General features: G+C 42.2%; 1 protein-coding gene across 35 annotated transcripts in view; it reads left to right on the top strand.

Annotated features, from left to right (window-relative positions):
- Window positions 1–26,215, top strand: part of LOC116940264 (sorbin and SH3 domain-containing protein 1-like) — a 143,639-nt gene that overhangs the window by 28,245 nt on the left and 89,179 nt on the right. For all 35 annotated transcript variants that reach the window (XM_032949796.2, XM_032949814.2, XM_032949806.2 and 32 more), the window contains exons 2-3: window positions 3,510–3,595; window positions 26,038–26,099. In XM_032949796.2, the coding sequence (XP_032805687.2) occupies window positions 26,084–26,099 (16 nt within the window). In that variant the 5' untranslated portion in view covers window positions 3,510–3,595; window positions 26,038–26,083. The remainder of the gene's footprint in view (window positions 1–3,509; window positions 3,596–26,037; window positions 26,100–26,215) is intronic.

Genomic DNA, 26,215 nt, shown 5'->3' with positions numbered 1-26,215 from the left:
TGCCTACTAATGGCCACCAATATCTGGAAGAGAATTAAACTTGTAAAATATCCCCCAAAAAAATATCTGCCAACAAAATTATTTGGGTGATATAAATTTCCACGTGATAAGCCATTTTGTTGTGGCCAGGTCACTTGTGAAAAAGAGCTATACGGCTCAATGGGCCTTACCTGGTAAAACAAGAAATATTTATTTTTGTTTTTGAGGATGTAGCCCTAAAATAATATTCACTGTTCCCGTGATCAGATGGGAGATCGGCACAAAGCAACAAGTTACATTCGTTCACAGAAGGTTGACATTGATACCTTAGTTTAATAAGATGTTGCAGATCTTGTAAAGGTCACTCAAGAGCCTAAAGCGTGTATCCCAAACACATCATGCTGGGTATGTTTGGTCCAGGGCTGTAGTCTGTTCTTTAGTGTGCAGAATTTAGATTGAAAACTCGAATAAACTATGGGGGTTTTTTTTGTCGGATAGTCAAATACTCTCCTGTCGTATTCGTCATAAGGCACAAGGTTATATCTGTCTCGGTGGCATTTACTTGTTTAAGGGCTCAAGACTGACTCATGATGTTTCAATAAAGGTCACGTATCTGTTTGTGACTTGTTTTGAGGCCCTCTTTTGTTTCCACATAGTGACCACGGCACCCGGGTGTTTGCCGTTCCAGTGGTTTTGTCCGGGACTGAATGTCTGTCTGTAAATAATAATTATCGATAGCCATTATGTACCAAATTTAGCTAAGGGTGTTTACACTTATCTGGGCTACTCCTGCCAGCTGTGTATGCTGCTATAGGAAGCCCATCGCATGTTTTCTTACTTCATGTTGGGCTAAATGTTTATTTTGTTTGCTTCGTGTTTACAGGAGCCATACTGTTTGCTTCTTTCAAAATAAGCAAGCGATCATTACGACCGTTTAACTACCCTATTTTCAACCAAACTGATGTCTCGGATTTCAACTACTGTAGTTCCAACATCATTTTTATTTTTTAGTTAGTTCGATGAACCCCTCTTATTAAATATTGTCCTGCTGTTCCTAAAATGTTTTTACTGTAAACTAACCCTCATAACATTGGATATATTACTCAATCGTTACTACGTATGAACTGAGTGAAAATAATAGCGTCATGCGCTATGAACCTGGACACCCGACCATGACTAACATCATGTGGCAAGTGATGTCTGAACAGGTCCTGGGCCACGTAGCATTGTAATATATTTATGCAGTTTAAATAAATGACGGGCTTATGCCACACACATGGTGTTTCAATATATTTTGCCTTTATAGATTAATGTTTTTAAAACACCATGTGTTCAGCTTGGGGTTTTTTTTGTGTTTCTGTGGCAATGGGGTATCCGTGGTGTTCCCACCGAAATAAACTGCATTAATTGACTGTAGGCACATTCCAAAGGCTTTCTTCTCACTGGGAGGCAGCAACCCACAAAGATGATCTACAGGCACGTGGGAGGGTCCGTGTCCATGTGAAAACAAAAGTTCGGGTATCGTATTAAACAGTGGCACATGTTTACATCGAATCTAAACGGGATCTTGATTTACGTAGTTTAAGGAAGCACGTCTGTTGTGTTTCGACTAACCAATTAGAGGTGGTAACGATGCATAAATTAATCCATTGACATCGATTATTACCAATTCGTACTGCCAGGATTTAAGAAACTTGCCTATTGATTAATCTGCCGCATCGGGAAGTCAAACCGATGACCCAAGTCCAGTGTGCCAACCATTTACAAAAAAGGAGAATAGATTCTGTTCAAGCAATTTACTCTTGACTTAAAGCTTTAGTGACTGCAGGAATTAATAATCTTTGGGGTCTTTCGGTAACCTCACGTAGAACAAAAATAAATTAACAAAAACTACGATGGTTTCGATAGCAAAACGGTGCGATCAGGATGACAATTGCAATTTACTGTATGAAAATGACTAATGTCATTTCGGGATTACATGTTAACCGAAATAATGAATGATTTACGAGCTCCTTGCCTTTCATTGTGAGAAGTCCATCTAGTACTGTCCCTCCACTGCCACTCTTACAAACATCGCTGTTATGTATGTAACCATTTACAAGTAGTGACAGAGTAGTCTTTTTTGCCAAGCTCTTTAATGGTACCTAATGATTTTATGCTATTTTAAAACCATTTCCAGCAATGCTAGTACAGAAATGTGCCTTATCTACCACCGACTATAATTGAGATGATGTTCAGTGATGTATTAAAACATTTATGAGCCTTGCACCAATTTATGAAAGAAATGTCACGCAGCATGCACTAATTGCCCCTTAACATGCCAACTGCAAATGCAGTTACTCCACAAACAGGTGACATTTTTTGCCAACATAGCAGTCCCTTGAATTTTAAACAAGGCAGGTATTCCGTGCTAGCTGCTGGCTTGTCTGCGTCGATCAGCTGCCGTAGATTGTGCTGCATTGTCAAGCCAGCGTGTTTTGTCCAGCCAGCGTCATCACTCTGAGATGAATGCAACAATTCCAATGGGCTTCCAGAATGGGGCTTTTGTGGCTCTGGAAAACAAATAATTGCACAGTCATATTATTATACACACACAGATGCACACACACATACATACACACATGTGAGACTCTACTTTTGCGAAGAGCTCTGCCCCATTCCTTCCGCATAAGTTGCCGGCACAGAAGATTCGGCGTTTGGAGTTTAGCGAGTTGCGGAGCGTGTGCCGTTTGTTGGCTGTCACTCACCTGACGAGCTCGCATGGCCAGTCTCCCACCCTCTGGGCTTCACGGCGTGGTGGTGTGCCGGTGGAGGCGCAAGCGCGAGAAGAGGCGTTTATTTTTCACGACACTTTCCAGTAAATAAAAGTTTCCGCAGGAGCATGTTTTTCGAGCGTTTTGATATTTATTGCAGTGTTATTTACTGCATTATCACTTTGTGTGGCTATTGCATACCATATTCTAAATATATTATTTGCATATGTTTTTTCCCCGTAACATTAATAGGAATAATATAAGATTAATATAATTCAGGTACATACGTTTTTTTATAGTCACAGCCTTGTACTATGACTAGCTGTAAAGATAATCTATATATATTTGTTTATATTGTTGATGCCACTACAGTACTTGTTTATGTATGAAATTAAAACAAATGGTCTAAGTATTTTATTTTCGGATGGTCAAATGTACGAATTTGCCTGCCAAGTGGAAATTTTTGAAATAGCCCTCCATGCAACATATTATGAATTCTTCCAAGACAGTCTGTATGTGTTTCCCAGACTGTTGTTACAATTGCGAGGACAAGGTTTACCCTCGCAGTTTCTTTTTTAAATTAAAATTCTGTTAAGCAGTTAATTCGTGCTACGCAGGTTTAATTTTTAGACCGTATGAATGTTATAAACTTCTTTCGCACAGTACGTAACCAACCGCGATAACGTCATAGGTGCTTAAAACGTGCTTTTTTAACTTGCGCGTTTACTGCTGCATAATATATAAATAATGTGCGGGTTATTCTGCTGTGTTTTTCAGGAGGAGGATTTGGCAGAAAACGGTACTTGGTGTGCATCTCGGCATTCGTCTTCAGTGGGAGCCTGATATTTTAAAGCAACGTCTGGGTAAGTACGCCGCTTTATCCTGGAATGTAGGACATACAACCAGTGCTGGAGCCTCACATTCTCATTTAGATGTGCAACATTATTGAAGTCTTAACTGTACCAATGTTTGTACCAAGATTTTTTTTCTTCACTTGTGCATTTTGTTTGTGCCTTTTGAAAAACAACATTCACTTCTGGTTGGACTTTGATCACACTTTAAATGAATATGGTAACAAGTAAGTGAATAATAATAAATTGTGCTGTTGTTAATTGCAGTAGTGCATATACATTGGAACATAATTGATTGTGACAACACATTGGTGGCAAAAATGTGTCGCAGCTATATCTAGCTGGGTGGTCCAATTTATTTGGGTGCTCCTCCCTGAGACCGTCAATGTGAAGTTGACGGTGTGATTTCCACAGAAGTCTAATAATTTTGTTTGGAAATTTAAAAAGCGCATACCATGACGGTTCGAAAAACTGGGCTTTTGTTTAATTCAGAGGTCACCAGTTCGATCTCATGGCACAGATGATGAAACAAAGGGCAAGGTTCTTAAATCTCCCCATGTCTATGCACCGAGCAGTTCGAGTGTTGGCAGATCACGTTGTTGGGGAAGTGAAATCTCGGTGCTCGTAGCACACCTCCGATCGGCATGGTTGGCTACGCACAGTGCGAAAGAAGTTCAACAGAGAGACATCCTAGACTTCTGGCAAGTGTAAATGAGTAGGCCAAATATCCTCCAGAGCTCCTGTCATGGAGACCCTTCTGCCAGCAGTGGTGTGACCAAGCGATTCCAGGGCTGCACCTATTACCTCTCACAATATTTTGTAAAGTTAATTATCCGACCTTTCACGAGGAACATGTTTTTTTACATCAAAGCCCAAATCCTTTGATGTATTTGAAATGATATATGTTTTTATGTACCACTGTCTCCTTTGGACGAGAGTGTTAATGGGCTCTCACCTGAAGAAAGGGAATTAAATGCAATGATAATTAATTAAATTGGACAGACACGAAATATATATTGCTCATAGATGTGTGGTATTTAGATGAGTGCATCAATTGCTTGAGTCGAATGGTTTTTCATAGTGTTCGGGAATCTAAGCGGGGGCATGGGGGTGATCCGCCACCCTTCTTGAGACCCCGGAAATTGTTTTTTTTAATTGATAATTACAATAGAAAGTAAGTGAAATGTTTTTATTATTATTATGCAGGGCTCTGTTGAAATAACTTCATTATTTCGGGACCGCCTACCCCCTGGGAAGTTTCTAGATCCGCCTCTAATTCATAGTATACAAAGGCTCGGCGCGATGGTAATTGAAATGTATTATTCTGCTGAATGGTATGGATGTGGTCTATATACAGAAACATTTCCAAAACCATGCTTGCTCCTGTGGTTGTTTGACCTCTTGTGTTTTCGCTATTCTGCTTCCATATATATGTCAAGCACTGTACAAATATCAACACTAAAAAAACTGATTACTGTATTATATATATAAAAATAGAACAACAGTGTGCACTTAACACACACACCTCGAATACTGCGAACCAAAAGGGTTGTTTGGTGCTTTGTTACCACTGCATATTATGAGTATCATTCGCAGAGTAGTACAGTAATGAACAATATGGTGACAAATTTAGTTCCGTTTCCAATGGAGCCTGCAATATAATAAGCACATTCTGGCCACTCGTGGCACTTACGGGAACCAGGCCTGGCCGTGCTGATTCAGGATCTAATTTAGTCCGCATGCACAGCTGTCCTCTCTCACAAACCTGATAGCACGGTAAACAAAACGGCATGACTTCTGGCATGCAGCACAGGAAGCCGTGGCTGCTGGCCCTCATTGAAGCTCCGAGCTGCAATATCTCGGAATGCGAGCGGGCGGCACGAATACGCGGCTCGGCCCCGTCGCTCAACCCACGGGCTGCTGTTGCGTGTCAGGGCCTCTGATCCCGACATTTATTGAGCAAGGAGCGGTACACGCCATAGGCGCGTGATCTGTGCTCACGTCGACGCATTCCCAGCGTGGGCGAGATTGCCGACCGATGGCGCGCTCTCTTACGCGTCTCCAAGCTGCGGTGCTGACGGGGTGACAGAGGCTTGTGATTCATTGCTAAGAGCAGCTGGAGATGTGCGAGCGGAGGCATCGGCTGCCTTTTTGTGTCCGGCGACTACACCCGCACCAGGGAAGTACTTCAGGTTAAACCTACCTGGGTCGTAGCTCTTCTCCACGGTACAACCTATCTGCGCCAGGGCCATGCCAAGCCAGCCCGGCATGGCGCAGGTGCCAGGTTGATTTTCCACTACAGAAGCTGAGCCGTGCTGCTGACGTCCTGATGAGGTAGCACTGACGCTCACCATATACCGACATGATGTGTGCAATGAAAATGTCATTGGCCCCACCCCTGCTTAACCCAGAGCAACATTCAGATATATTGTGAGGTCATCATATACAAGTTTGGATACGGGTTTTCACTCGTTACATTGCCCAGTACAAAAAACACGAGTACCGTTTGGGTCTCGCGCTAGCTTGGCTCACATGTGCCAGTCGAAAATGAGTACTTGGAGAGCCAAGTACGAGTGCTGTCAATTTTTGATGGCGGTGTGTGAATTGTCAGGAATTTAATTCTGGGTGACGGGAATCAAAGCGCAATGCATCAGCTACTTCAAGTCAACTCTGCATGTACACCTACACACACAAAGGACCACACTGTGGCACATTTGCATCACCCACCTGCATATGCACATATATTGACTCCTTCAGGAAATGGGTGCACATTTAATTCATTACACGTTGTGCACACTCCAGCGCACGTACTTGCAGGCACGTAACTTGAGTGTGAATGCATGCCAACAGCATGCATGAACGCATGACCACTCACAATGGTGACATCACTGGTGGTGCCCAGTATCTGCTGATGCAGAGAATATGCCGTACATTTAGGTATTCTTTTTCTATTGCACCTGTTTCCCAATTTGTCATATAGTTGTACAAATGATATGTACGTAAGACCAACCAATTCTCAGGATCTTTAGATAATCTCAGGTAATTTTGTTTGAAATTCGTCTGAAATAAAGAGTATCCATTTCATAAGGGTGTCATGGTTTATGAGGCATGCATGCAAGAGTATTAGGGCAATATAACCGAAACTATCCAAATAATCACATTGAAATAGCCGCAGCTGGGACGTTGGATGCTAAAGCTTACTGTAGGTCTGGAATTACATGCCAGGCCCGCCTGCTAAGCCTATGGGTGTCTAAGTCCAGGTCCTGGCTCAGAGTGTCCTCAGTCCGCAGCTTGGTTATGTCCTTTGATGCGCTCCTTCCATAACTTTGCTTGTATCTCAGTTTTTGCTTTTGTCAATCGTCATGGAATAGGAATTAGAAATGAAGGTGTGAAGTCATGTTCAGACAAATCAGCTGAAACGTTAAGTTTTCACGCACGGATAATTAATACGATTCACGCCACCTATTGTAAAAGGAATTTCACAAGGCTCAACATTTTAGTTTTAAATTATTCTCATGCAATACCAAAGTAGCTGTCTTTTCAGGAATGCTGCAGTATTAAGCGTCATAGTCTTATATTACAAATTTTATTTGAATCCATACTTTTTTAATGACATGAGATTTGCATAGTTTGAGTTGGAGTATATTTATTTGTCTGGGATCTTGCACTTGTATATATTTCCTCTACAATGTTTTCCTCACTGTGCTATTAGTTTCATTTCATTTCATTTATTTGGTATAGCCCTGTGAGCCATTCGGCTCTTGAATCGGGTGCAACCGGAACAAACCAAAAACAAAAACACGAACAAGAAAAAAACATCTTAAAGTAATTCATCTTCTTTGGTTCTTTCGGTAAAGTCACGTAGAATGAGAACAAAATAATAAATTGATAAAATAAAATAACACAATAATATTCTCACGACGTTATTATTTTGTTCTCATTCTACGTGACTTTACCGAAAGAACCAAAGAAGATGAATCATTGCAGTCACGAAAGCTTTAAATCGAAATCTTAAAGTCACTTTGTGACTGCAAACAGCAAAATATTCCTGAAAAGGACCGTACACCAACGCTGTGTGCAAAAATCCCAGTGGGATGCAAGTCAAACAACAACAACAACAACCACAAGACAACTTAGATTAAGGCCATCAGTCTAACTTCGTACTACAACAAACAAACATGGCCAAACCAAAAAACTTCGAAATAACCAAAATAAAGCCATAAATGCAATGTAACAGTGATCATAGGGACTGTGACCGAATTTTTAACAATAAACTACATAAATAACATGTAACACCAAATCCTAGAGCCCATAGCCGGCTGCATGAGTCACTCCACAACAACAGGAGCATCAGTCGGAGTATCAAATTTTTGTCAATGCACCTTTAAGATCAGCACACTAAATCAAAATACAGATAATACTTTGCAGCGGTCATCCAGAGCGAAACATTTTTTTTGAAGTGTCATGTCATCTATTCGGATTCCTCGAAGGGCAACCCAGCTCGTTGATAGAGAACGGCCCAAGTAGCCTCTGCTCCTCATGGTGGGGGGACAGCACTTGCCCACCCGTCCTGCCACCGAGGTGCTTAAAAACGATATACATTTTAGAATTAAACATTTTTCGTGACTGCAGGAATTCATATTCTTGGTTCTTTCGGTTAAAGTCACGTAGATAGAAAACAAACAAAAAAAAACAAAAATCAAAGCAAAAAACCCACGACATTTCGATCGCAACACAAGCGGTCTTAAATTTTTATTTAAAGCTTTCGTGACTGCAGGGATTCATATTATTGGTTCTTTCGGTAAAGTCACCACGTAGAAGGGAAACAATAAAATAATAAAAATATAAAATTCTCACGACGTTTCGACTGCAACACAAGCAATCATCATCAGGTGTGAAAACCACAGCAAGCAAATTTTAAAATTTTCTTGTTTCCCTTCTACGTGACTTTACCGCAAGAACCAAGAATATGAATACAAGCGGTCTTCTCCGCCTGATGTAGACCGCTTGTGTTGCTGTCGAAACGTCGTGGGTCTTTTTGCTTGTATTTTTAGTTTTCTATTTACGCGACTTTACCGATATTAATTCACAGAGATGGGATATGAGCCAAATTTAAGTGCAGAACCAAATTACTTTTTTTTAAAGCTCTGTACTCCCTATGGTTGAGAATTAAAATCGAACCAAGGACCTCCGGCTGCGCCAGCTCAGATCCCTGACATCCTGAGCTTGTGATGTTTTTGATGGGCATAGGTGTTGTAGGTTTTGTATTCGGGATAAATAGTAGTTGATCCATTTGGTCAATTCAGCTGTCATCTGGCCCATATAATGCCATTATTTTTGTGCTTCCAAAAGGCTTTGGCATTGTTTACAATTTGAAATTTGAGTAAAGATCCTAAATAGGATGATTTAACATTAGGGATTCCATAGTGGGTTGGGAAGACTGGGTTGGAGGCATCTTGGGTATGAATGTTTACTGGTATCCAATAAATATCACGGTCCAGAATTATTTATATCCAGAGGGTGGTGTTACATGAAGGGGTACAGTGAACGTGCTTTTCTATTAATACATCCGTAAGTTTTGATTTTAGAAAGTACCGCAAAATTATCATATATATACACACACACCGCATACATTAAATCCCTAAAAGAAATGTTAGCACAATGTGATACGATGCACTCAGCTGTGAAATACAGACAAGTTAAACTGCATTGACCCATTTAAGTGTTTCTAATACTGAAATTAACTGACCACGTATCACTGCATGTTGACATTACATATTGTTAACTCTCATGGTCCATGTAAACTGTTTAATTGCACTTTCTGTCCACTTCTTCCTCATAATGGCTCTGGTGTCAGTATCGTTGAGTGACATCTGTGCTGAGCTAATGGATTAGTTGTTTTGGAAACTGAAGGCACAGCATAACCTTGTGAAATACTGATGTATTAAAAATTTGCTTCTCCCTATTTCGAAAGTCACATACCTTGTAAAAAAATGTAAAGTTGATCATCAGCCATGATCTGCTGCATGTAGACCTCCCTGAGCTGTCACCATCTCAATCTGTTCTGTAATGTAATGATCCATCGAGCACATGCATACGAGCTTATTTAATGGTTCCATCTCCACGGAGGACATCCTCTCAGGCGTGCTGGCTCTATCGGCTGTCAGCCTATCGTTAATCTTGATAACGGACCAAATCATCCCTTCTTAGCACGTGTCCTGCCCAAGGCCACTTACTTTTCTGAACAAACTGGTATCTTTAATCAATGCATGTTCTCTAATCCTCTGTCTCAGTGTCATTAAAAGTAAGCTCCTTTGAGCACTTTTCACGTTTAGTTCTCTTTCTTGGGCCATACCCATTGTATCTAACCAATATGTTACAGCAGGTAATATACACGGTTAAGGCCATCCCATCTGTTGATATCCTGGGTAGCATATATGCGTCTCAGGTTGCCCGGGTGTGTCTCAGGTGGCCTCTGTGTACTCCTGAGTGGTCCCTGAGAACGTCTACCCTGTTTGGCCCATTTGCCACGTGCGCTGCTTTAAGCACGTGTGAATTCTCATAAGCGAGGCCTTGTGACAAATTATCTCCATTTCAACCACCCACAGGATCATGCTGCATTTACTGTAAATGGCTGTTGTATAATGAGAATACTATTCTGTCAGGAACGTTCCTGTAGGATATCATCAAATTCAAAACAATACAAATGTTGATTACTTTCTCCCATTGGATTCCACAAGAAAGAAAGGAATCCTGCCAGGACCCTAAATGTCCGAAATGTAAATTCAACTTGGATATTTTTGCAAGGTAAACTTTATTGTTGTTTCCGTTTTTCATTGCCAAGGGAATCATTCACCCTCATGGACAGAAAATGCAAATTCTCATTCACGAAGGTGAAACGCATAAACATCGTTGCAGTACAATTATCCATCTGTACAAACAAAGCAATCGCTGCATTTCTGAAAGACATGCTGATTTTCAATACTCCTCAAAACAACCCCAGAACATATTAAAACGTCACAGCACATGAACCTTATGGCGGGATCCCGGGGTCCCATAAGCCCCCGGCTCTCGCATAAACATTATATCATAATGTAATAATAACTTTGTTCTTTTTCACCAATGGGTTTGAAGGATGGTGGCAAGTGTTGTCTTGTTAAACTATGCCTTTAAAACTGAAAACTACCTACCTGCAGTACCTCTATTTAAATACACTATCGAAAAAAATATTTACACCCCTCTGTCAGTCATCGTGTTTCTCAGTGTGGATTTGTGAACACACAGTTCATAAAATGGTACGTGTTTTCAAGGCGCTGTTCATATTGTAACAAGCGTTTATACCAATGTTACTCTACAGCAGTGGTTCTTAACCTTGTTGGAGGTACCGAACCCCACCAGTTTCATATGCGCATTCACCGAACCCCTCTTTAGTGAAAAATAAAATGTGATTTTTTTCAAATTCAAGACATAGATATGTTTTTTACTGGTACACAAAATGAGCCGTGCATGAACATTACCTTGTTCAAAGAATAAAACCAACACAATGCATAAACTCACAACAAATTACATACCTGGAAATCAATGTGACTTCTGCTGTTGCTTTTGAGAGATCAGTTCAGATATGCGTGGCTTCACCTTGGCAAGTGCCACTCTCATGTCATTTTCACAGCAAAGTCTGTTCCTTTTCTTCGTTTTTATGTCCAGCATCCTCGAAAAGGATTGCTCACAAATATATGTTGTAACAAATGGTATAAAAAATCCAGGGCTTTCTTAGCAATAACTGGATACTTGTTCATTTGTCGACACCAAAACCTTGAGAGTGTTGTTGTTCTGAAGAGTTGCTGTTGAACCTGGCTCTGCTGAATTTCAATGATTTCGTCGAGGAATTCATCATTGACATCTGCTGTTTCAACAGCAAACGTGAACGGCTGTCTCACCCATGCTGGATATGACTCTCTTGTAGGGAAATATCCGTCGAGAGACTTTGCAAGCTCATCTAAGTGCGTGGCAATTGTTTGCTTCAGTTCCGTGGATACAGAAATATCTCCGATTCCAGACACATCTTCGATCTTACTTGCACAGTCGTCCAGAAGCGGGAAGTTTGCAAAGTTATTGTTCTCTTTTCGTCGTTTCCATAACGGTAGCTTTTTTTGAAAAGCCTTCAGGTGTTCTTCCGCTTCCATGATATTGACTCCACCACCCTGCATCTGCTGATTGAGATGATTGAGAGCTGCGAATATATCAGCCATGTACGCTAAAATGAGAATGAACTCAGGATTTTTGAAGCAATCTGCATGGCAGTGTTGGTGCTCTTGCAAAAACAGGGCTAATTCCACACGCATGGCAAAAACATGATTCAGCACCTGTCCCCGGGATAACCACCGAATATTAGAATGGAGCAGAAGTACCTCAAATTCAGAGCCCATTTCTTTACACAGCTCACTGAAGATGCGGTGCCTCAGAGCACTTTTTCGCACATAGTTCACACATTCCACCACAGTTTTTAATACTTCTGCCATTTTTGGAGGTAAGGTTTTTGTTGCCAATGCATGCCTGTGCAGAATACAATGCGTCACAATGATGTGTGGTGCATCGGCCTTTACTAGCGCACCAAAACCAGACTTTCTTCCCAGCATGACTGGAGCTCCGTCCGTACAAACTGCAGAAACCATATCCCATGAAAGATTGTTGTCTCTGAAGAAGTCATCCACAAGCTTCTTCATATCGGCTGCCTTCGTTGTTGTTGTAAGAGGCTTACAAAATAAAAACTCTTCTTTTATCATGTCGTCTTTCACATAGCGTACAAAAACAGCAAGCTGGCTTAGATCAGAAACGTCTGTGGTTTCGTCGAGTTGAAGGCTGAATTTTGCCGGGCTTGAAATCAGATCCGCGACTACTTGAGCCAAGATGTCTTTACTCATGTCTTCTATTCTGTCACTGACGGTGTCATTTGAAAGGGGCATTTGGGATAATTTACCTTCGGCCGCTGTTCCGAGTATCAGATTCGCCATCTTTAATGCAGCTGGTTTCACAAGTGTTTCACCAATGGTGTGTGGCTTGCCCTGCTTTGCGATCAGGTAAGCAACTTCGTACGATGCTGTCAGGATCGGTTTGTTAACAGGTACAAATCCAAGAGCAGGCAGAGTGGCCCTTTCATCGAATCTGGCTCTCTTCACCCTGAATTCAGCAAGTGTTGTGTTCTTGTATTCCCCGTCTCCATGCAGCTTCAAGAAGTGTTCCTTTATTTTTGCCGGTGCAAGACTAGAGTTGCTCAACTTGGCGTTGCAAATCATGCAGATAGGACGCTCACTCCCATCACGTTCCGTGATACATGAGAATCCATGTTGTACATATTCGTCCGACCACTTTCTTCTTTTGCCCGACATAGTTAGTATGGATAAAATATTAAAGAAATCACACGACGTACGACAACAACAGTCACACGTTGACTACTGAGTATGCACTAAATTCCCCGCAGCACTGATTGGCCAAGCAGTGTAGCATGATCATCTGCAGCCAGTGATGGCCAAGCGGGCCGTGTGTGTCATCACAAATTTACACAATAATTCAAGTGTGTCCGGACCTCCGTGGCGGGGGCTCTGCCGAACCCCTGAGATCGACTCACCGAACCCCTGGGGTTCGATCGAACCCAGGTTAAGAACCACTGCTCTACAGAGTAGTGGGTTGCCGCTCATCTTATCCGTATTGATATGAGAGGTATGTGGGGACGATGGCTTAACCACAACAAAAAACCTGCACAGAGGCATACGGACGAGAAGTATGATCAAACAGGAGGAATTAACGGTGCAACGCATCTCAATCTGTTAAATATCTGCAGGTAATAGGATTGTCATCGACTGATCCTGGCTGCAGACATTGGTCGGTCACAAATAATAATGAAGATAAGAGAGCGGTTTCACTGTATTGTGCATACCGTTATGACAAATAAAGGACTTAAGTCGTGTAGGCAGTTTGAGCAGCTGTGGAAAAGACTCATGATCCTGCCCATACCCGAGCATGGAGTGCATTCGCTTGTTCAGCTCTTCTGCACATTCGTCCTCACTGCTGGGCTTGGACGACATGACAACAGAACGATCCGCACCAGGTGAGTCGTGGCGTTTTTGTGCGTGGTGGTAGGGAGTCGCTAAAAATAAATAAATTAATTGCCATTTTGACTCAAGTTTATTCGGGACTCCGGGGTCCCGCCGTAAGGTTCATACGAAGTGTCTCATGTTCCACGGCTTCTTAATGAAGGGCTTATGCTGTGACTTCACGGGGCACATGCTGTCAATTTCTTCTATAGATATATAATCAAACACCCTTTAGATGTCTCACATAGCTGGATGGGTGAGTTTTCATCATCCACATGTGAAATACCATTTCTGTGGATGAGTTTTAGTGCAAATTTATGTGTGTGTGTGTGGGATAGGCTTGTTGCAGTTTGCGATAGGCACCTTGTTTCTAGTGTCTGCATCGCTCAGGGAGAATACATGAGTTAAATCGCCCCTTAGTCTTTGTTGGACTGCAGGAGTAGGTATTTTCTTGGGAGTGAACCTGCCTTGCTGTCAGTGTCGGGCACAGACTTTGAAGGCTGCGTTTGTTTGCTTTTTTATGGTCGACTCCTCCGCTAGCCATCTAAGTAGATATCTTTCCCCATCTTGGAATGTTTTAGTAATGATGGGTGTTGGTGTTGCTCATGTCAGTGGATCCAGTGTCTCATACGTTGTTACCCCTAACATGGTCAACCTTCAGACAGGCTTGAAACTACTGTATATGGAAACATTAGTGAGGATTTTTCCAGGGAATAGAGGTATGTATTTGGGAGCACTTTGTAGATAAATCTTATTGGGCTAATGGTTCAAATTAGGTTAGAAAAACGTGCAAAAGTAACCACTTTAATATGTGTGAGCACAATGCAATCAGGAGACGTTGAATGACATTTTGCTTTGATGTACCCTCCCTGCTCTTAACTAGAACCAGAGGGCATATCCTATGCAAGCTTAAGGAAGTTGAAATCAGAATCTTTATTTATCCTGGAGGAATCCGATGAGCTATAAAGCTCTTTCACAAATGTCCATGAGGGGCGGGTCAGAAAGTTACAACGATTAACAATACACAAACTTTGATTTAAAGCTTTCGTGACTGCAGGGATTCATACTCTTGGTTCTTTCGGTAAAGTCACGTGACTTCACCGAAAGAACCAAGAATATAATACGCAAACTGTTGCCGCAAATATTCTGAACATACTTTGTATTAAATGTTAGGACAATCATAATTAAATCATAGTCACGTGAAAAATGTAAGTCATTTTATGGAAGCTTGAATTGGATATTATTGAAGGCGGGACAAGGATAAGTTGGAATTATATTCGAAAATGTTAACTGATAATGAAAATAACACATACCACCACGCCTAAAGAGGCACATTTTCAATCGGTGTACATAACCTGCTTTCACAAATGGAGCACGAACGTGGACACTAAAGAAATGGGACGCACGTTGAAAATGCAATGAGAGGTGCATTCCTAAAATTATTCTGAGAAGTAGAAAGAGAAACGCACAGATCAGAGAACAAATACAAACTAGAGACATCAACTTGTATTCTTAAGGTTAAGTGCCATGAGCAGGACACATTGCAAATGGATGATGGCGGGTGATTGAGGCTAGTGACAGAAATCAGAATGATCATCTTCATTAATCCTGGAGAAATCCGAAGGAATATGAAGCTCCTTTTCACATGTGTCTGGAATCGTAGCCACGTGAGGGAAACCACAGCCAAGAGGACAGCCACCATGGATTTTAGCGTTGTATGACCATGAGAGATGAGGCCTTCATTCAGCAGTAGATAACCTATTATGACGAAGATGATAATAATTATGGGTAACTCTTTGGAAATGGTTAAACCTATATTGGATACTGTTATTGTGTTCCCTGTAGTCAGTTGGTGGCCATCGCAGGGCCCATCTGCCTTTGTCATTCCTGCTTGTGACAAACATTGGCAGTTGCTCGCTTGAGGCTAAAGTGGTGGAGGCGTTAATCCCATACGTGGCCTTTCCACATGTAAGGTAACCACGTTTGAACGAGGCATTTTAGTTATTTTAAACATTAACTCTTCAGGACCTCCCTCTAAAGACATACAATGTATTTTTTTTGTAATACATAAGAAATGAGCACATGCATTACGACAAAGACGGTTTCTATTGTGAGCTTAGAATGATGATGAAGTTCAAATGCATTGAGTGTAAGAGAATAGATGAGTCGTTATAACAGAAGGCCATGAAAATGTATTACGCTCTGGTCCCTAGGTATCCTCCATACTTCAATCGAAAAGATGGATATAGACTGAGCAATCATTAAGTCGTAACTGGCTGTGATGTTCCCATCCTACCACCTTCCGATGTTAGTTGTTATTTTCGGCTCTCTGATTTTACATTAACAGGTTACATTTCCCACACTAACACAGCCACCTCGCTCACCGAGCTCCACGTTGCTGCTCTGCGATCTCCCATTAACACGCTAATCTCTCACATTAACACGCTCATCTCTCACAATAACATCCTTCTCTCTCACATTAACAGGATAATCTCTCACATTAACACGCTAATCTCTCACATTAACACGCTAATCTCTCACATTAACACGCTAATCTCTCACATTAACACGCTAATATCTCACATTAACACGCTAATATCTCACATTAACACGCTAATCTCTCACATTAACACGCTAATCTCTCACATTAACACGTTAATCTCTCACATTAACATGCTCATCTCTCACATTAACATGCTCATCTCTCACATTAACATCCTCATCTCTCACATTAACACGCTAATCTCTCACATTAACACACCAATATCTCACATGAACATATCCACCTCTCACATTAACATATCCACCTCTCACATTAACACACTAATATATCACATTAACACACCAATATCTCACATTCACATGCTAATCTCTCACATTAACACACCAATATCTCACATTAACACGTTAATCTCTCACATTAACACGCTAATCTCTCACATTAACACACCAATATCTCACATTAACATAGCCACCTCTCACATTAACACGCTAACCTCTCACATTAACACGCTAATCTCTCACATTAACACACCAATATCTCACATTAACATAGCCGCCTCTCACATTAACACACCAATATCTCACATTAACACACTAATCTCTCACATTAACACACCAATATCTCACATTAACACGTTAATCTCTCACATTAACACACCAATATCTCACATTAACACGTTAATCTCTCACATTAACACGCTAATCTCTCACATTAACACACCAATATCTCACATTACCACACTAATCTCTCACATTAACACACCAATATCTCACATTAACACGTTAATCTCTCACATTAACACGCTAATCTCTCACATTAACACGTTAATCTCTCACATTAACACGCTAATCTCTCACATTAACACGTTAATATCTCACATTAACACGCTAATCTCTCACATTAACACACAGCTCACATTAACACACATTTCACATTAACACGCTAATCTCTCACATTAACACGCTAATCTCTCACATCAACACACCAATCTCTCACATTAACATAGCCACCTCTCACATTAACACGCTAATCTCTCACATTAACACACCAATATCTCACATTAACACGCTAATCTCTCACATCAACACACCAATCTCTCACATTAACATAGCCACCTCTCACATTAACACGCTAATCTCTCACATTAACACACCAATATCTCACATTAACACGCTTATCTCTCACATTAACACACCAATATCTCACATTAACATGCTAATCTCTCACATTAACACACCAATATCTCATATTAACACGCTTATCTCTCACATTAACACACCAATATCTCACATTAACACGCTTATCTCTCACATTAACACACCAATATCTCACATTAACACGCTTATCTCTCACATTAACACACCAATATCTCACATTAACACGCTAATCTCTCACATTAACACACCAATATCTCACATTAACACGCTAATCTCTCACATGAACACACCAATATCTCACATTAACACGCTTATCTCTCACATTAACACACCAATATCTCACATTAACACGCTTATCTCTCACATTAACACACCAATATCTCACATTAACATAGCCACCTCTCTGCGCCCTCGTCGTGGAGGCCGCTCTCCGATCATACATTAACATGCTAATTGATCACATTAACATAACTAGCCCCGCCCACTTCGTGTATGACCCTTGGGCTACACCCATTCTAAACCTTTAAAACAGCCTGCCTCAGCAGCGTCCTCCTCGCTTTTTCCTCCTGATGAAGATCGCTTGTGTTGTGATCGAAACGTCGTAGTTTTCTGTTATTTTTTTGTCATTTTCTTTGAACCTATCTACGTGACTTTTACCGAAAGACCCAAATAATATATCCTCCATAGTTAGGATGTATGCTCAGCAACAATGTCAAGTCAAAAAACTTGGGTAAATTAACATTTCAAGCGTTCTTGAGCAAATGTTCACTGAACCGTTTGGCATCATTTCAGTTCCATTCATATACGCTTTGTTCAGCATGTGCACACATTTTATCTGTCTGCATCACATATGATGTGTTTGCGATTTCACGATTGCCCTCGCATTTGATTTATCTATACACTAGCCAAAACATGATTGCTTTTTCAAAGAGCAAGGCCAGACAAGTCATGCTCCCACTCTACGATTAGAACATAAACACAAGGTTTCAATGGCAGTCTATTACTGGTAGGAACCTCCTGGTCACACCACCAGCCCACAGGGGATTATTGTGTCCGTCCGTGCGTCGTGCATCCAACAATGGGAGGGGAGGGGCTGGGTGGAGAGGGGCTGGGTGGGGAGGGTGGGGAGGGGCTGGGTCGGGAGGGGAGGGTGGGGAGGGTGTGGAGGGTGGGGAGGGGCTGGGTGGAGAGGGGCTGGGTGGGGTGGGGTGGGGCTGTGTGGGGAGGGGAGGGTGGGGAGGGGCTGGGTGGGGGGTGGGAGGGGTGAGGCTGGGTGGGGAGGGTCTGGACACCCCGTGGTGCCCTTATAAAACTCAACGTTTAACCTACTCACGCCGGCTTGTGCCCGCCCTCACAGTCGGGCATATTTGCGGAATACACCACGTGGTGGTGCCGCCGTTGACCCTGGCCATTGACCGAGCAACCCAACGTTCCTACCAGCTCCCTCCGCAGGAATGTGTTAAAGCATTAGGTTTAGTGAATAAATCTTGCAATCATAATGTTGTGACTGCCACATACCTTGATACAGTGCTTACTATACTCGTACAAGTAATATAGTACTGCATATTAAATTAGTGGTGTTATTTTAATTGCATGGTTTTTAAGTTTTAATGAAGGATAATGCAAAATGAGCCTTTAAATTAATACAGATTGCTTGATTGATAATAACAGAGGACGAACGTTTTATCTTTATTATTCTGGAGAGGTAGAATTTAACCTTCAAGAAAATCGTAAGCTGGCAGCAAAGTGTATTCAATTGTTTTGCTGCCATGTGGAGTAAAGCTTTCTGGAGTATCTTTCTCAGATGTCTGCTGCATGTAAGTGAATGATTGATCGTGTTTCACGCTGTTCTTCACATTAACACCATTAGACGGGCTGGATGCGGGGTGCACTGCAAATTCCGGGTTGGCTGATTTAAGGTGCCATATGTAAGCCAATAATTGAAGGCAGCATGGGCAAAGAAAATAACTCACTATTTAATGGCCCATGGCTGTTTTGAGGTGCAGAGATTCTTCGACTTTCACATAAATGCCCAAGGCTCCCAAGATCCACGCCAGTACACCCTAATGAGACGATAGACGAGACGACGAGGCACGACACTTGTGCGGGCCATACGTGACAATGATATACATTTGTTTATTTTAGCTATGTAATGCATCATTTGCTTGCCCCCCCCCCCCCCACTCTAAGAGTTAGAGCAAAGCAGACTGATGGCATAGGTCACGCAAATGGCCTGTCCGCAACATCCGATGTGACGTTAAGCCGAGCGAGCGAACGTGCGCGCTGTCGCATGAGCTGAGCCCCGCTGTCTTGCAGCGTGATTGGTGAATTGCCTGCACCGAGCTCCCTCGGGCATTCTCATTGGAGGAGCTGTTCGGCGGCTGCAGGCTGCTCAGCCTGTGAGTGGCTGCGGTTTGTGACGAGGAGGGCGGGCGGCGGCGGGGGGGGGCTTCTCGAAGTCGGCTAAAACGGGAGTGAGATCGGGTGCAGAAAAAAATTGCCATGGGAGGAAAAGGCGAGAGAGAAAGTGGAGGCAATTTGAGACAATTACGGGTGGCATCCTCTTCGCTGTGGCGCGGAGACCTTTGTGTTGAGCGTTGGGGTCGAAGCGGTAATTTTTTCCAAAAAGGTATCTTGTTCAAAATGACATCTCTGAGGAGTAGAAGGCACATTTTACACCAACGCCAGATGGAAATTTGGAGGGTGGGCTCGTGCGGTGGAATGAATCTGTTGGCCCGAGTTTGATTCCAAGCGAACGTTGGCAGGCAATTTCAAATCGCCCACATGAAGTATGGTCAAACAATCCTCGTGACTGGCTTGGTATAGGGAGGTATTCATCCAGCAGTGGGTTAACAATGAGATAAATACGAATTAAATTATCTGTGTTAATTTTGACAGATTCTCATGCAATGTGAATCTCCAAGGGGTATTTGTTAAAAAAAAAAACTTTGTTGACCTTATTTGTCGGGCTGTAGGATGGACCCAAAAGGGAAACAATACTGCTGAGTCTACTGGTTTGTGACGCATTATTAGCTCGTTATCAGTTGTATTATATTCACGTCGTTGTAGATTGTGATACACTCGAAATTTTACTTCTGAATGCCATTGGCCATTAAAGGTTCCATTCATTTGGACGTAGGCCTGGTGTAATGGTTAGCACACTGGACTGGGAGTATACCAAGGATCACCGGGTCGATCTCTGGAGCGACATTTTAAACCATGGGGGCGAGTTTCCAAATTCCCTCCACCTTCTCATCCCACACCACTTCTTTGCACCCAGTGGTGTAAATCAGAATATAAATGTACACAACAGTTAGTTGACCAGCAGCTTGTGTGTGGTGGGGTAAATTCTGGGGTATTGCCACCTCTTCCAAGATATCTGTTAAGCGTGGAAGAGTAGGCCAAATGCACTCTCGAGAGGCTCTCAGTAGCTCCCTCCTTGTGGAGGCCTTTCTGCTAGCAGTGGCACGAGCAAGCGATTTCAGGGCTTCACCTTGCCCTTGTACCTGTTATTGCTCATTGTGTTCAGAACGTTGACGTTTGCTGCGGCAGTGGGCGAGTCGATACACCGCCTACCCTTTTCCTCTGCACGCTGAGCATTGTGTGTGGGTGACCATATACACGTGAATGCACACACACTCTTACTTCGTGAAATGTGTCCTGCTCAAGCCAGCGGAACATCTGGCGGCAATGTTCCTGCGCATTTTGGGGCCCAGCTCAGGGCTCAAATTGGCAGGCTCAGCTCATTCAAGCTACGTGGTGTAAGAATTCTGAATATGGTAACAAGAATCCATTAGCGATGCCGATAGAAACCTAATAATATTACCGAACTGCATGTAACTAGTTTCTTCACTTACTTGACATGGTTACTCTTACAATAATATCCAGGTAATATGGATTCGAAATAGAGCACTTTAAACACTTTATGTTGTAGCAGTTATAACCATGCAAATTAGAAACACGTGCTGTATTATAGTCAAACTATGCTTGTAATGTAGAAGTCTCTGCATTTAATATGATCTAAGATGTAATATAATTCATATGTTCCAAAATGAATGTTTTTCTTGGAACTCAGGAGCATATATAATGATTTATATGATGTTGCTCCACATCACTCTCTTGAAATTTTAAAACCTATAATACATTTCTGCACATGTACTTAATTTACATTAAACATGCCATGGGGTTATAGGAGTAGTGCAGCGATTAGTGCGCTGCACAATGAACCCAGCAGCCTAACTTTGATTCCCGGACATGGCTAATACCATCGCTGAGCTGTCCCCTCTGGGTCAGTAATCCACACTGACCAGCGTGGTGAGGTATGTACAAACAGACCACATGACCAACATGGTGAAGAGGCCTTCAGCCACCAGTGGATTAACTAAAGGCTATGAACATGACGAGTTTATTATCCCCGTGCTTTAGCCATACATGATAGCACCACTTCTGCTCTGCATACCGCTTCAGAATATTTTAAAATGTTTTCCATAACATATTTAATACATTGAGTATTGTCATGAAATATTTTTCGCAATTGTAATATCATTAAAATTTTGAGCATTCTCTCATAATTAAACTATAGTAATAAAATAAACTTTCCCGAGTCCCCATAGGATAACATTTTGGCTCCCTTTGGTATATTCTGAAGGGATTAACACGTTCATATGTCCACTACCTTCAGTTAATTTTTTTTTCAGTTTATTTATTTTGGTATAGCCCTGTGAGCCATTCGGCTCTTGAATCGGGTGCAACCACAACAAACACAAAAACTAAAACACGAACAAGAAAACATCTTAAAGTGACTGTGACTGTGCAAACAGATAACCCATGAAAAAAACAGCAAAATATTCCTGAAAATAGCACCGTACACCAACGCTGTGTGCAAAAAATCCCAGTGGGATGCAAGTCAAACAACAACCACAAGAAAACTTAGATTAAGGCCGTCAGTCTAACTCCGTACTACAACAAAACAAACATCTCCAAACCAAAAAACTTTTCGAAATCACCAAAAAATAAAGCCATAATTGCAACGTAACAGTGATCACAGGGACTGTGATCGAATTTTTACAATAAACTACATAAATAACATGTAACACCAAATCCTAGAGCCATAGCTGGCTGCATGAGTTACTCCACAACAAAATAAGCATCTAAATCAGACATGGGCAAAGTACGGCCCCTGGGCCGTACCTGTTAAAGGCCAAATCCTTTCATGTAATGATTTTTACATGTCATTTATATTAGTTCACACAAACACTCCATCCATCTGTTCCTGGCCCGGCCCCTCTGTCAAATTTTAGAACCCATTGTGGCCCGCGAGTCAAAAAATTTGCCCACCCCTGATCTAAATCATCTCTACCACATCCTTGCTTGGGCTCTCTCTATCATTCCCCTCTATCCCTTGGATTCCTCATTTTCCTTCATCTCTTCCACTTCCAGAACTTTCGTCTTGGTCCCATGTAGCTTAGTAAAGACATTTTTTGTATCGTACCAAATCTAATAGCCTACCTTCATTGAAGTGCATTTGTGTGCAAGAAAGGAAGCATCGATTTAACTTGATATGCACCTCTAGTCTAGTTTACAAATATGTAAAATAATTAATGGAGCATAGTTTTTTATGGCATTTGCAGATTTTGGAAATAATGAATGCACGTGTTTACTGTTTTTTTTATAGGCTGAAGGCAGCCAGAAGTTTTACCACTGCAATGGAATGTTACATTATAGTCAGTCACTTTCACAGAGATTGCAAGCTCATGTTGCAAGTATGCGGCACTCGTTCTCGCATTCATTAAATACAATGCAATCCTGTATTGTTGTACAGCCGTTTATTCAGCCATTGTTAGATGAAGGCCTCTCCCTTGGGTGATGGGGGTTGTTTGACCATACTTCACCACGTGGGTCGGTGCGGGTTGGTGATGCAGGGGAACCACAAACCAGTTGAGATATCACCCATCACTGATGCTAGCCATCACCAGGAATCAAACTCAGGTGGCCGGGTTCATAGTGCAGTGCGCTAACTCCCTGCAATGCAAGTCACAACACTGTAAAAGTGTTCAATTATAGAAGTAGGAAATCGGGTTCATGCTTCAGCTTAGGAAGTCCGTGTGTCTAGACCGTGTTATATTTATCTCACACTAAGTGATGGCTGCCAGTGGAATATTGGCACGAGCCCGGTACATTCCTTTTTAATGCAATTGAGATGAGATGGAAGCAGAAAACCTGATGAGAGTTTCCAGTCGCTGATGCCCTCCCGTTACTCGGCATGCCACGTGAGCTCACGTGCGCAGCCTCCCCTATTGTGAAATAAGTGTGCACGATAACTATAGACCGAGGCTGTCCGAGGGTCCGCTTGGCTTTGAGCTCAACACATTCCACAGTATTAGCCGAGCTCTGCCCTGTAAATACCAATTCTTATATGTTTATAAGGAGCGGCAAAGATTAAAAGAAAATTGGCACTGGCAAAGTAACCTTCTGCATAGTAATGTGAGTAGGTATTTTGTGTGTCTTTGTGTGTGTGTGCGAGGTGCCGTAGTTGGGCTGGTTATTAATAATAGTGGCCTGAGGTTAGAGAGAGAGAGAGGGGGGGTGGGGGGAAAACTCTGTAGACAGTGATGTATGTGTCACGTTGATGAGAAGTAGCAGAGAGAATACCCGTGGAAACTTCATCTTGAGCAATTTTTATTTTGAACATTGTGTGCTTCCCTTCGTCACCATCAGCTATTGTCAATCCACTGCTGGATGAGAGCCTCCCCCAGGTCGTCACCACGTCTCACGGTGCTCTCATGTAAGGATGCATCAGGCACCCGGGCCGTTGTCATCGCGGCATTTCCTTGTCGACGTACTCTCGTCCACGTTCCGTTTCCTTGAGAAACTAATTTTGTCATGGGGTTCTGTGTTTGTGTTGACAAATTAAATTATGGGAATTAGGAAGATATTTGTACGATCCTGGAGTAGTTCACATTTTGCACCTCTTGCAGGTGTGTTCACATAGTGCTGTGATTTGATGAACATACGACTTTGACATGTTGGTTATTTAGGGACGATGATTTGGCTGATTAATTACATTTTTACGAGTGCATGTGAAGCAACATTTTATCCTGGACGCAGTAGATACAAACCATGGCATGCGCCCCACGTTCAGCGATCTGTCCAGACAGTGCATCGTGTCAGTGAGCATGTAGCAGGTTATATCACCCTTGTGGATCGCAGAAATGTGGTTCAGTAACACGAGGGTACAAACATTTTGGACATGTTAAAGGATGCAAACAACAGTATGGCACATTACATATTTTACAGAGAGCCCAGTCTGCTAATTTATATGTCAAAACAAATAAATGTAACTACGGAACCATACTTTGTCAAGTATACATTTGTAATGAAGTATTTATTTTTTCACATACTTAACTGTGAATATGCATGCATAATATATACCCGCTGCTTCTAGTTAATATTTCATTCAATTAAAGTTCAGCGTGCTAGTGTGAGTTGCGTTGTGTCTATTTAATGAGATGTCGATATGAGTAGTTAATGCGGGCACGTTTTTCTGCAGCGTCTGTGCGCACTACACTCTGGCATCTGCTTGAGTAACTCCAAGTGTCATGTTGCAAGATATATTTATCCCAAGTTTCCTCAAGTGTCTCGCCTGGTGGTAACTGGCATTTCTGTCCAGTTTGTACTTTGGCTAATGGATCTCAGCCTCAATACTGTGTGATGGGGCGCCATGTTGGCGAGATGTTAACTCCATCACCTGGTACGCAGGAGGTCGTGGGTTTGATCCCGACCCTGACACCTGTATATTTGGAGTTTGCATGTTCTACCCCTTGGTCGCGTGCATTTTATCTCCGGGTTTTTCACTCCACATTTAGAATCAACATGTGTTCAGAGTACTTGGCTGCTATGCATTTCCACATGATAAGCCAACTTCGTTGAGCTATCATTTGTGGCCAGGTCGCTTCTGATAAAAGGTATATAGCTCAGTGGGCCTTACCTGGTAAAATATTTTTTTTCGTAAAGACGAAAGTGCAGCCCTGTGATTACTTGATAACGCCACTGCTGGCCAAAGAACCTTCACTCGAGGAAGATCTAGAAAGCTCCCTCGAGAGCAGGGTATGGCAACCTGTGGCTCGCGAGCCAGATGTGGCTCTTTTGATGACTGCATCTGGCTCGCAAATAAATCTTAGCTGACATTTCTTAACATGATAAGACTTGCCATGTTAAGAAAGACTTGTCACGTTAAGAAATGTCAGCTAAGATTTATTTGCGAGCCAGATGCAGTCATCAAAAGAGCCACGTCTGGCTCGCGAGCCATAGCTTGCCGACCCCTGCTCTAGCGGGTATTCACCCAGCACTTCCACATTCGCAAGACGTCTGGGAAGAAACGGGAATACCCACACTTTACCCCACCACACATGACCTACCGATCACCCAATTGTACTCAATTATGCTGCTGGGTGGACACAGGTGGTGGGGGGACTTTATAAATGTGCCCATTGTTGGCATCCTGTGAACTTGCAATGCAGAAGGCACCGGGTCGATTCAGCATCCGAGTAAGGCAATTGAAACAATGATTTCAATCGGAGTGCCTAATTGCTTGGTATGCACTTGCTTGCAAATTAGTCTTTGTGGTATTAAGTGATGGTAGTTGCCATTGATGATATCAGTAAATAGCCTGAAGGTGACGTTCCATTTTCTTTAACGTTGCAGTGACACCTGTGCTGTGGTCGGGACACGGAACAAGAGGACACTCACCATGAGCTCACAAGCTGGTGAGTAATTTCTGATGAACAGCCTTGAGCTGCACCCACGAAGTCAATTCTACGAAGTGGCAACTACACAACAGTCTGAGGCGCTGAAACACAAATCCCAGTTTGAAAGCAGCAGG

Source organism: Petromyzon marinus, chromosome 8 (genome assembly GCF_048934315.1).
Source record: "Petromyzon marinus isolate PM22_M1 ecotype Great Lakes invasive population chromosome 8, UKy_Petmar_22M1.pri1.0, whole genome shotgun sequence".
NCBI classification, from domain to species: domain Eukaryota; kingdom Metazoa; phylum Chordata; class Hyperoartia; order Petromyzontiformes; family Petromyzontidae; genus Petromyzon; species Petromyzon marinus.
The sequence above is the reverse complement of the archived record's forward strand: the minus strand, read 5'-3'. Positions and strand labels throughout refer to the sequence as shown.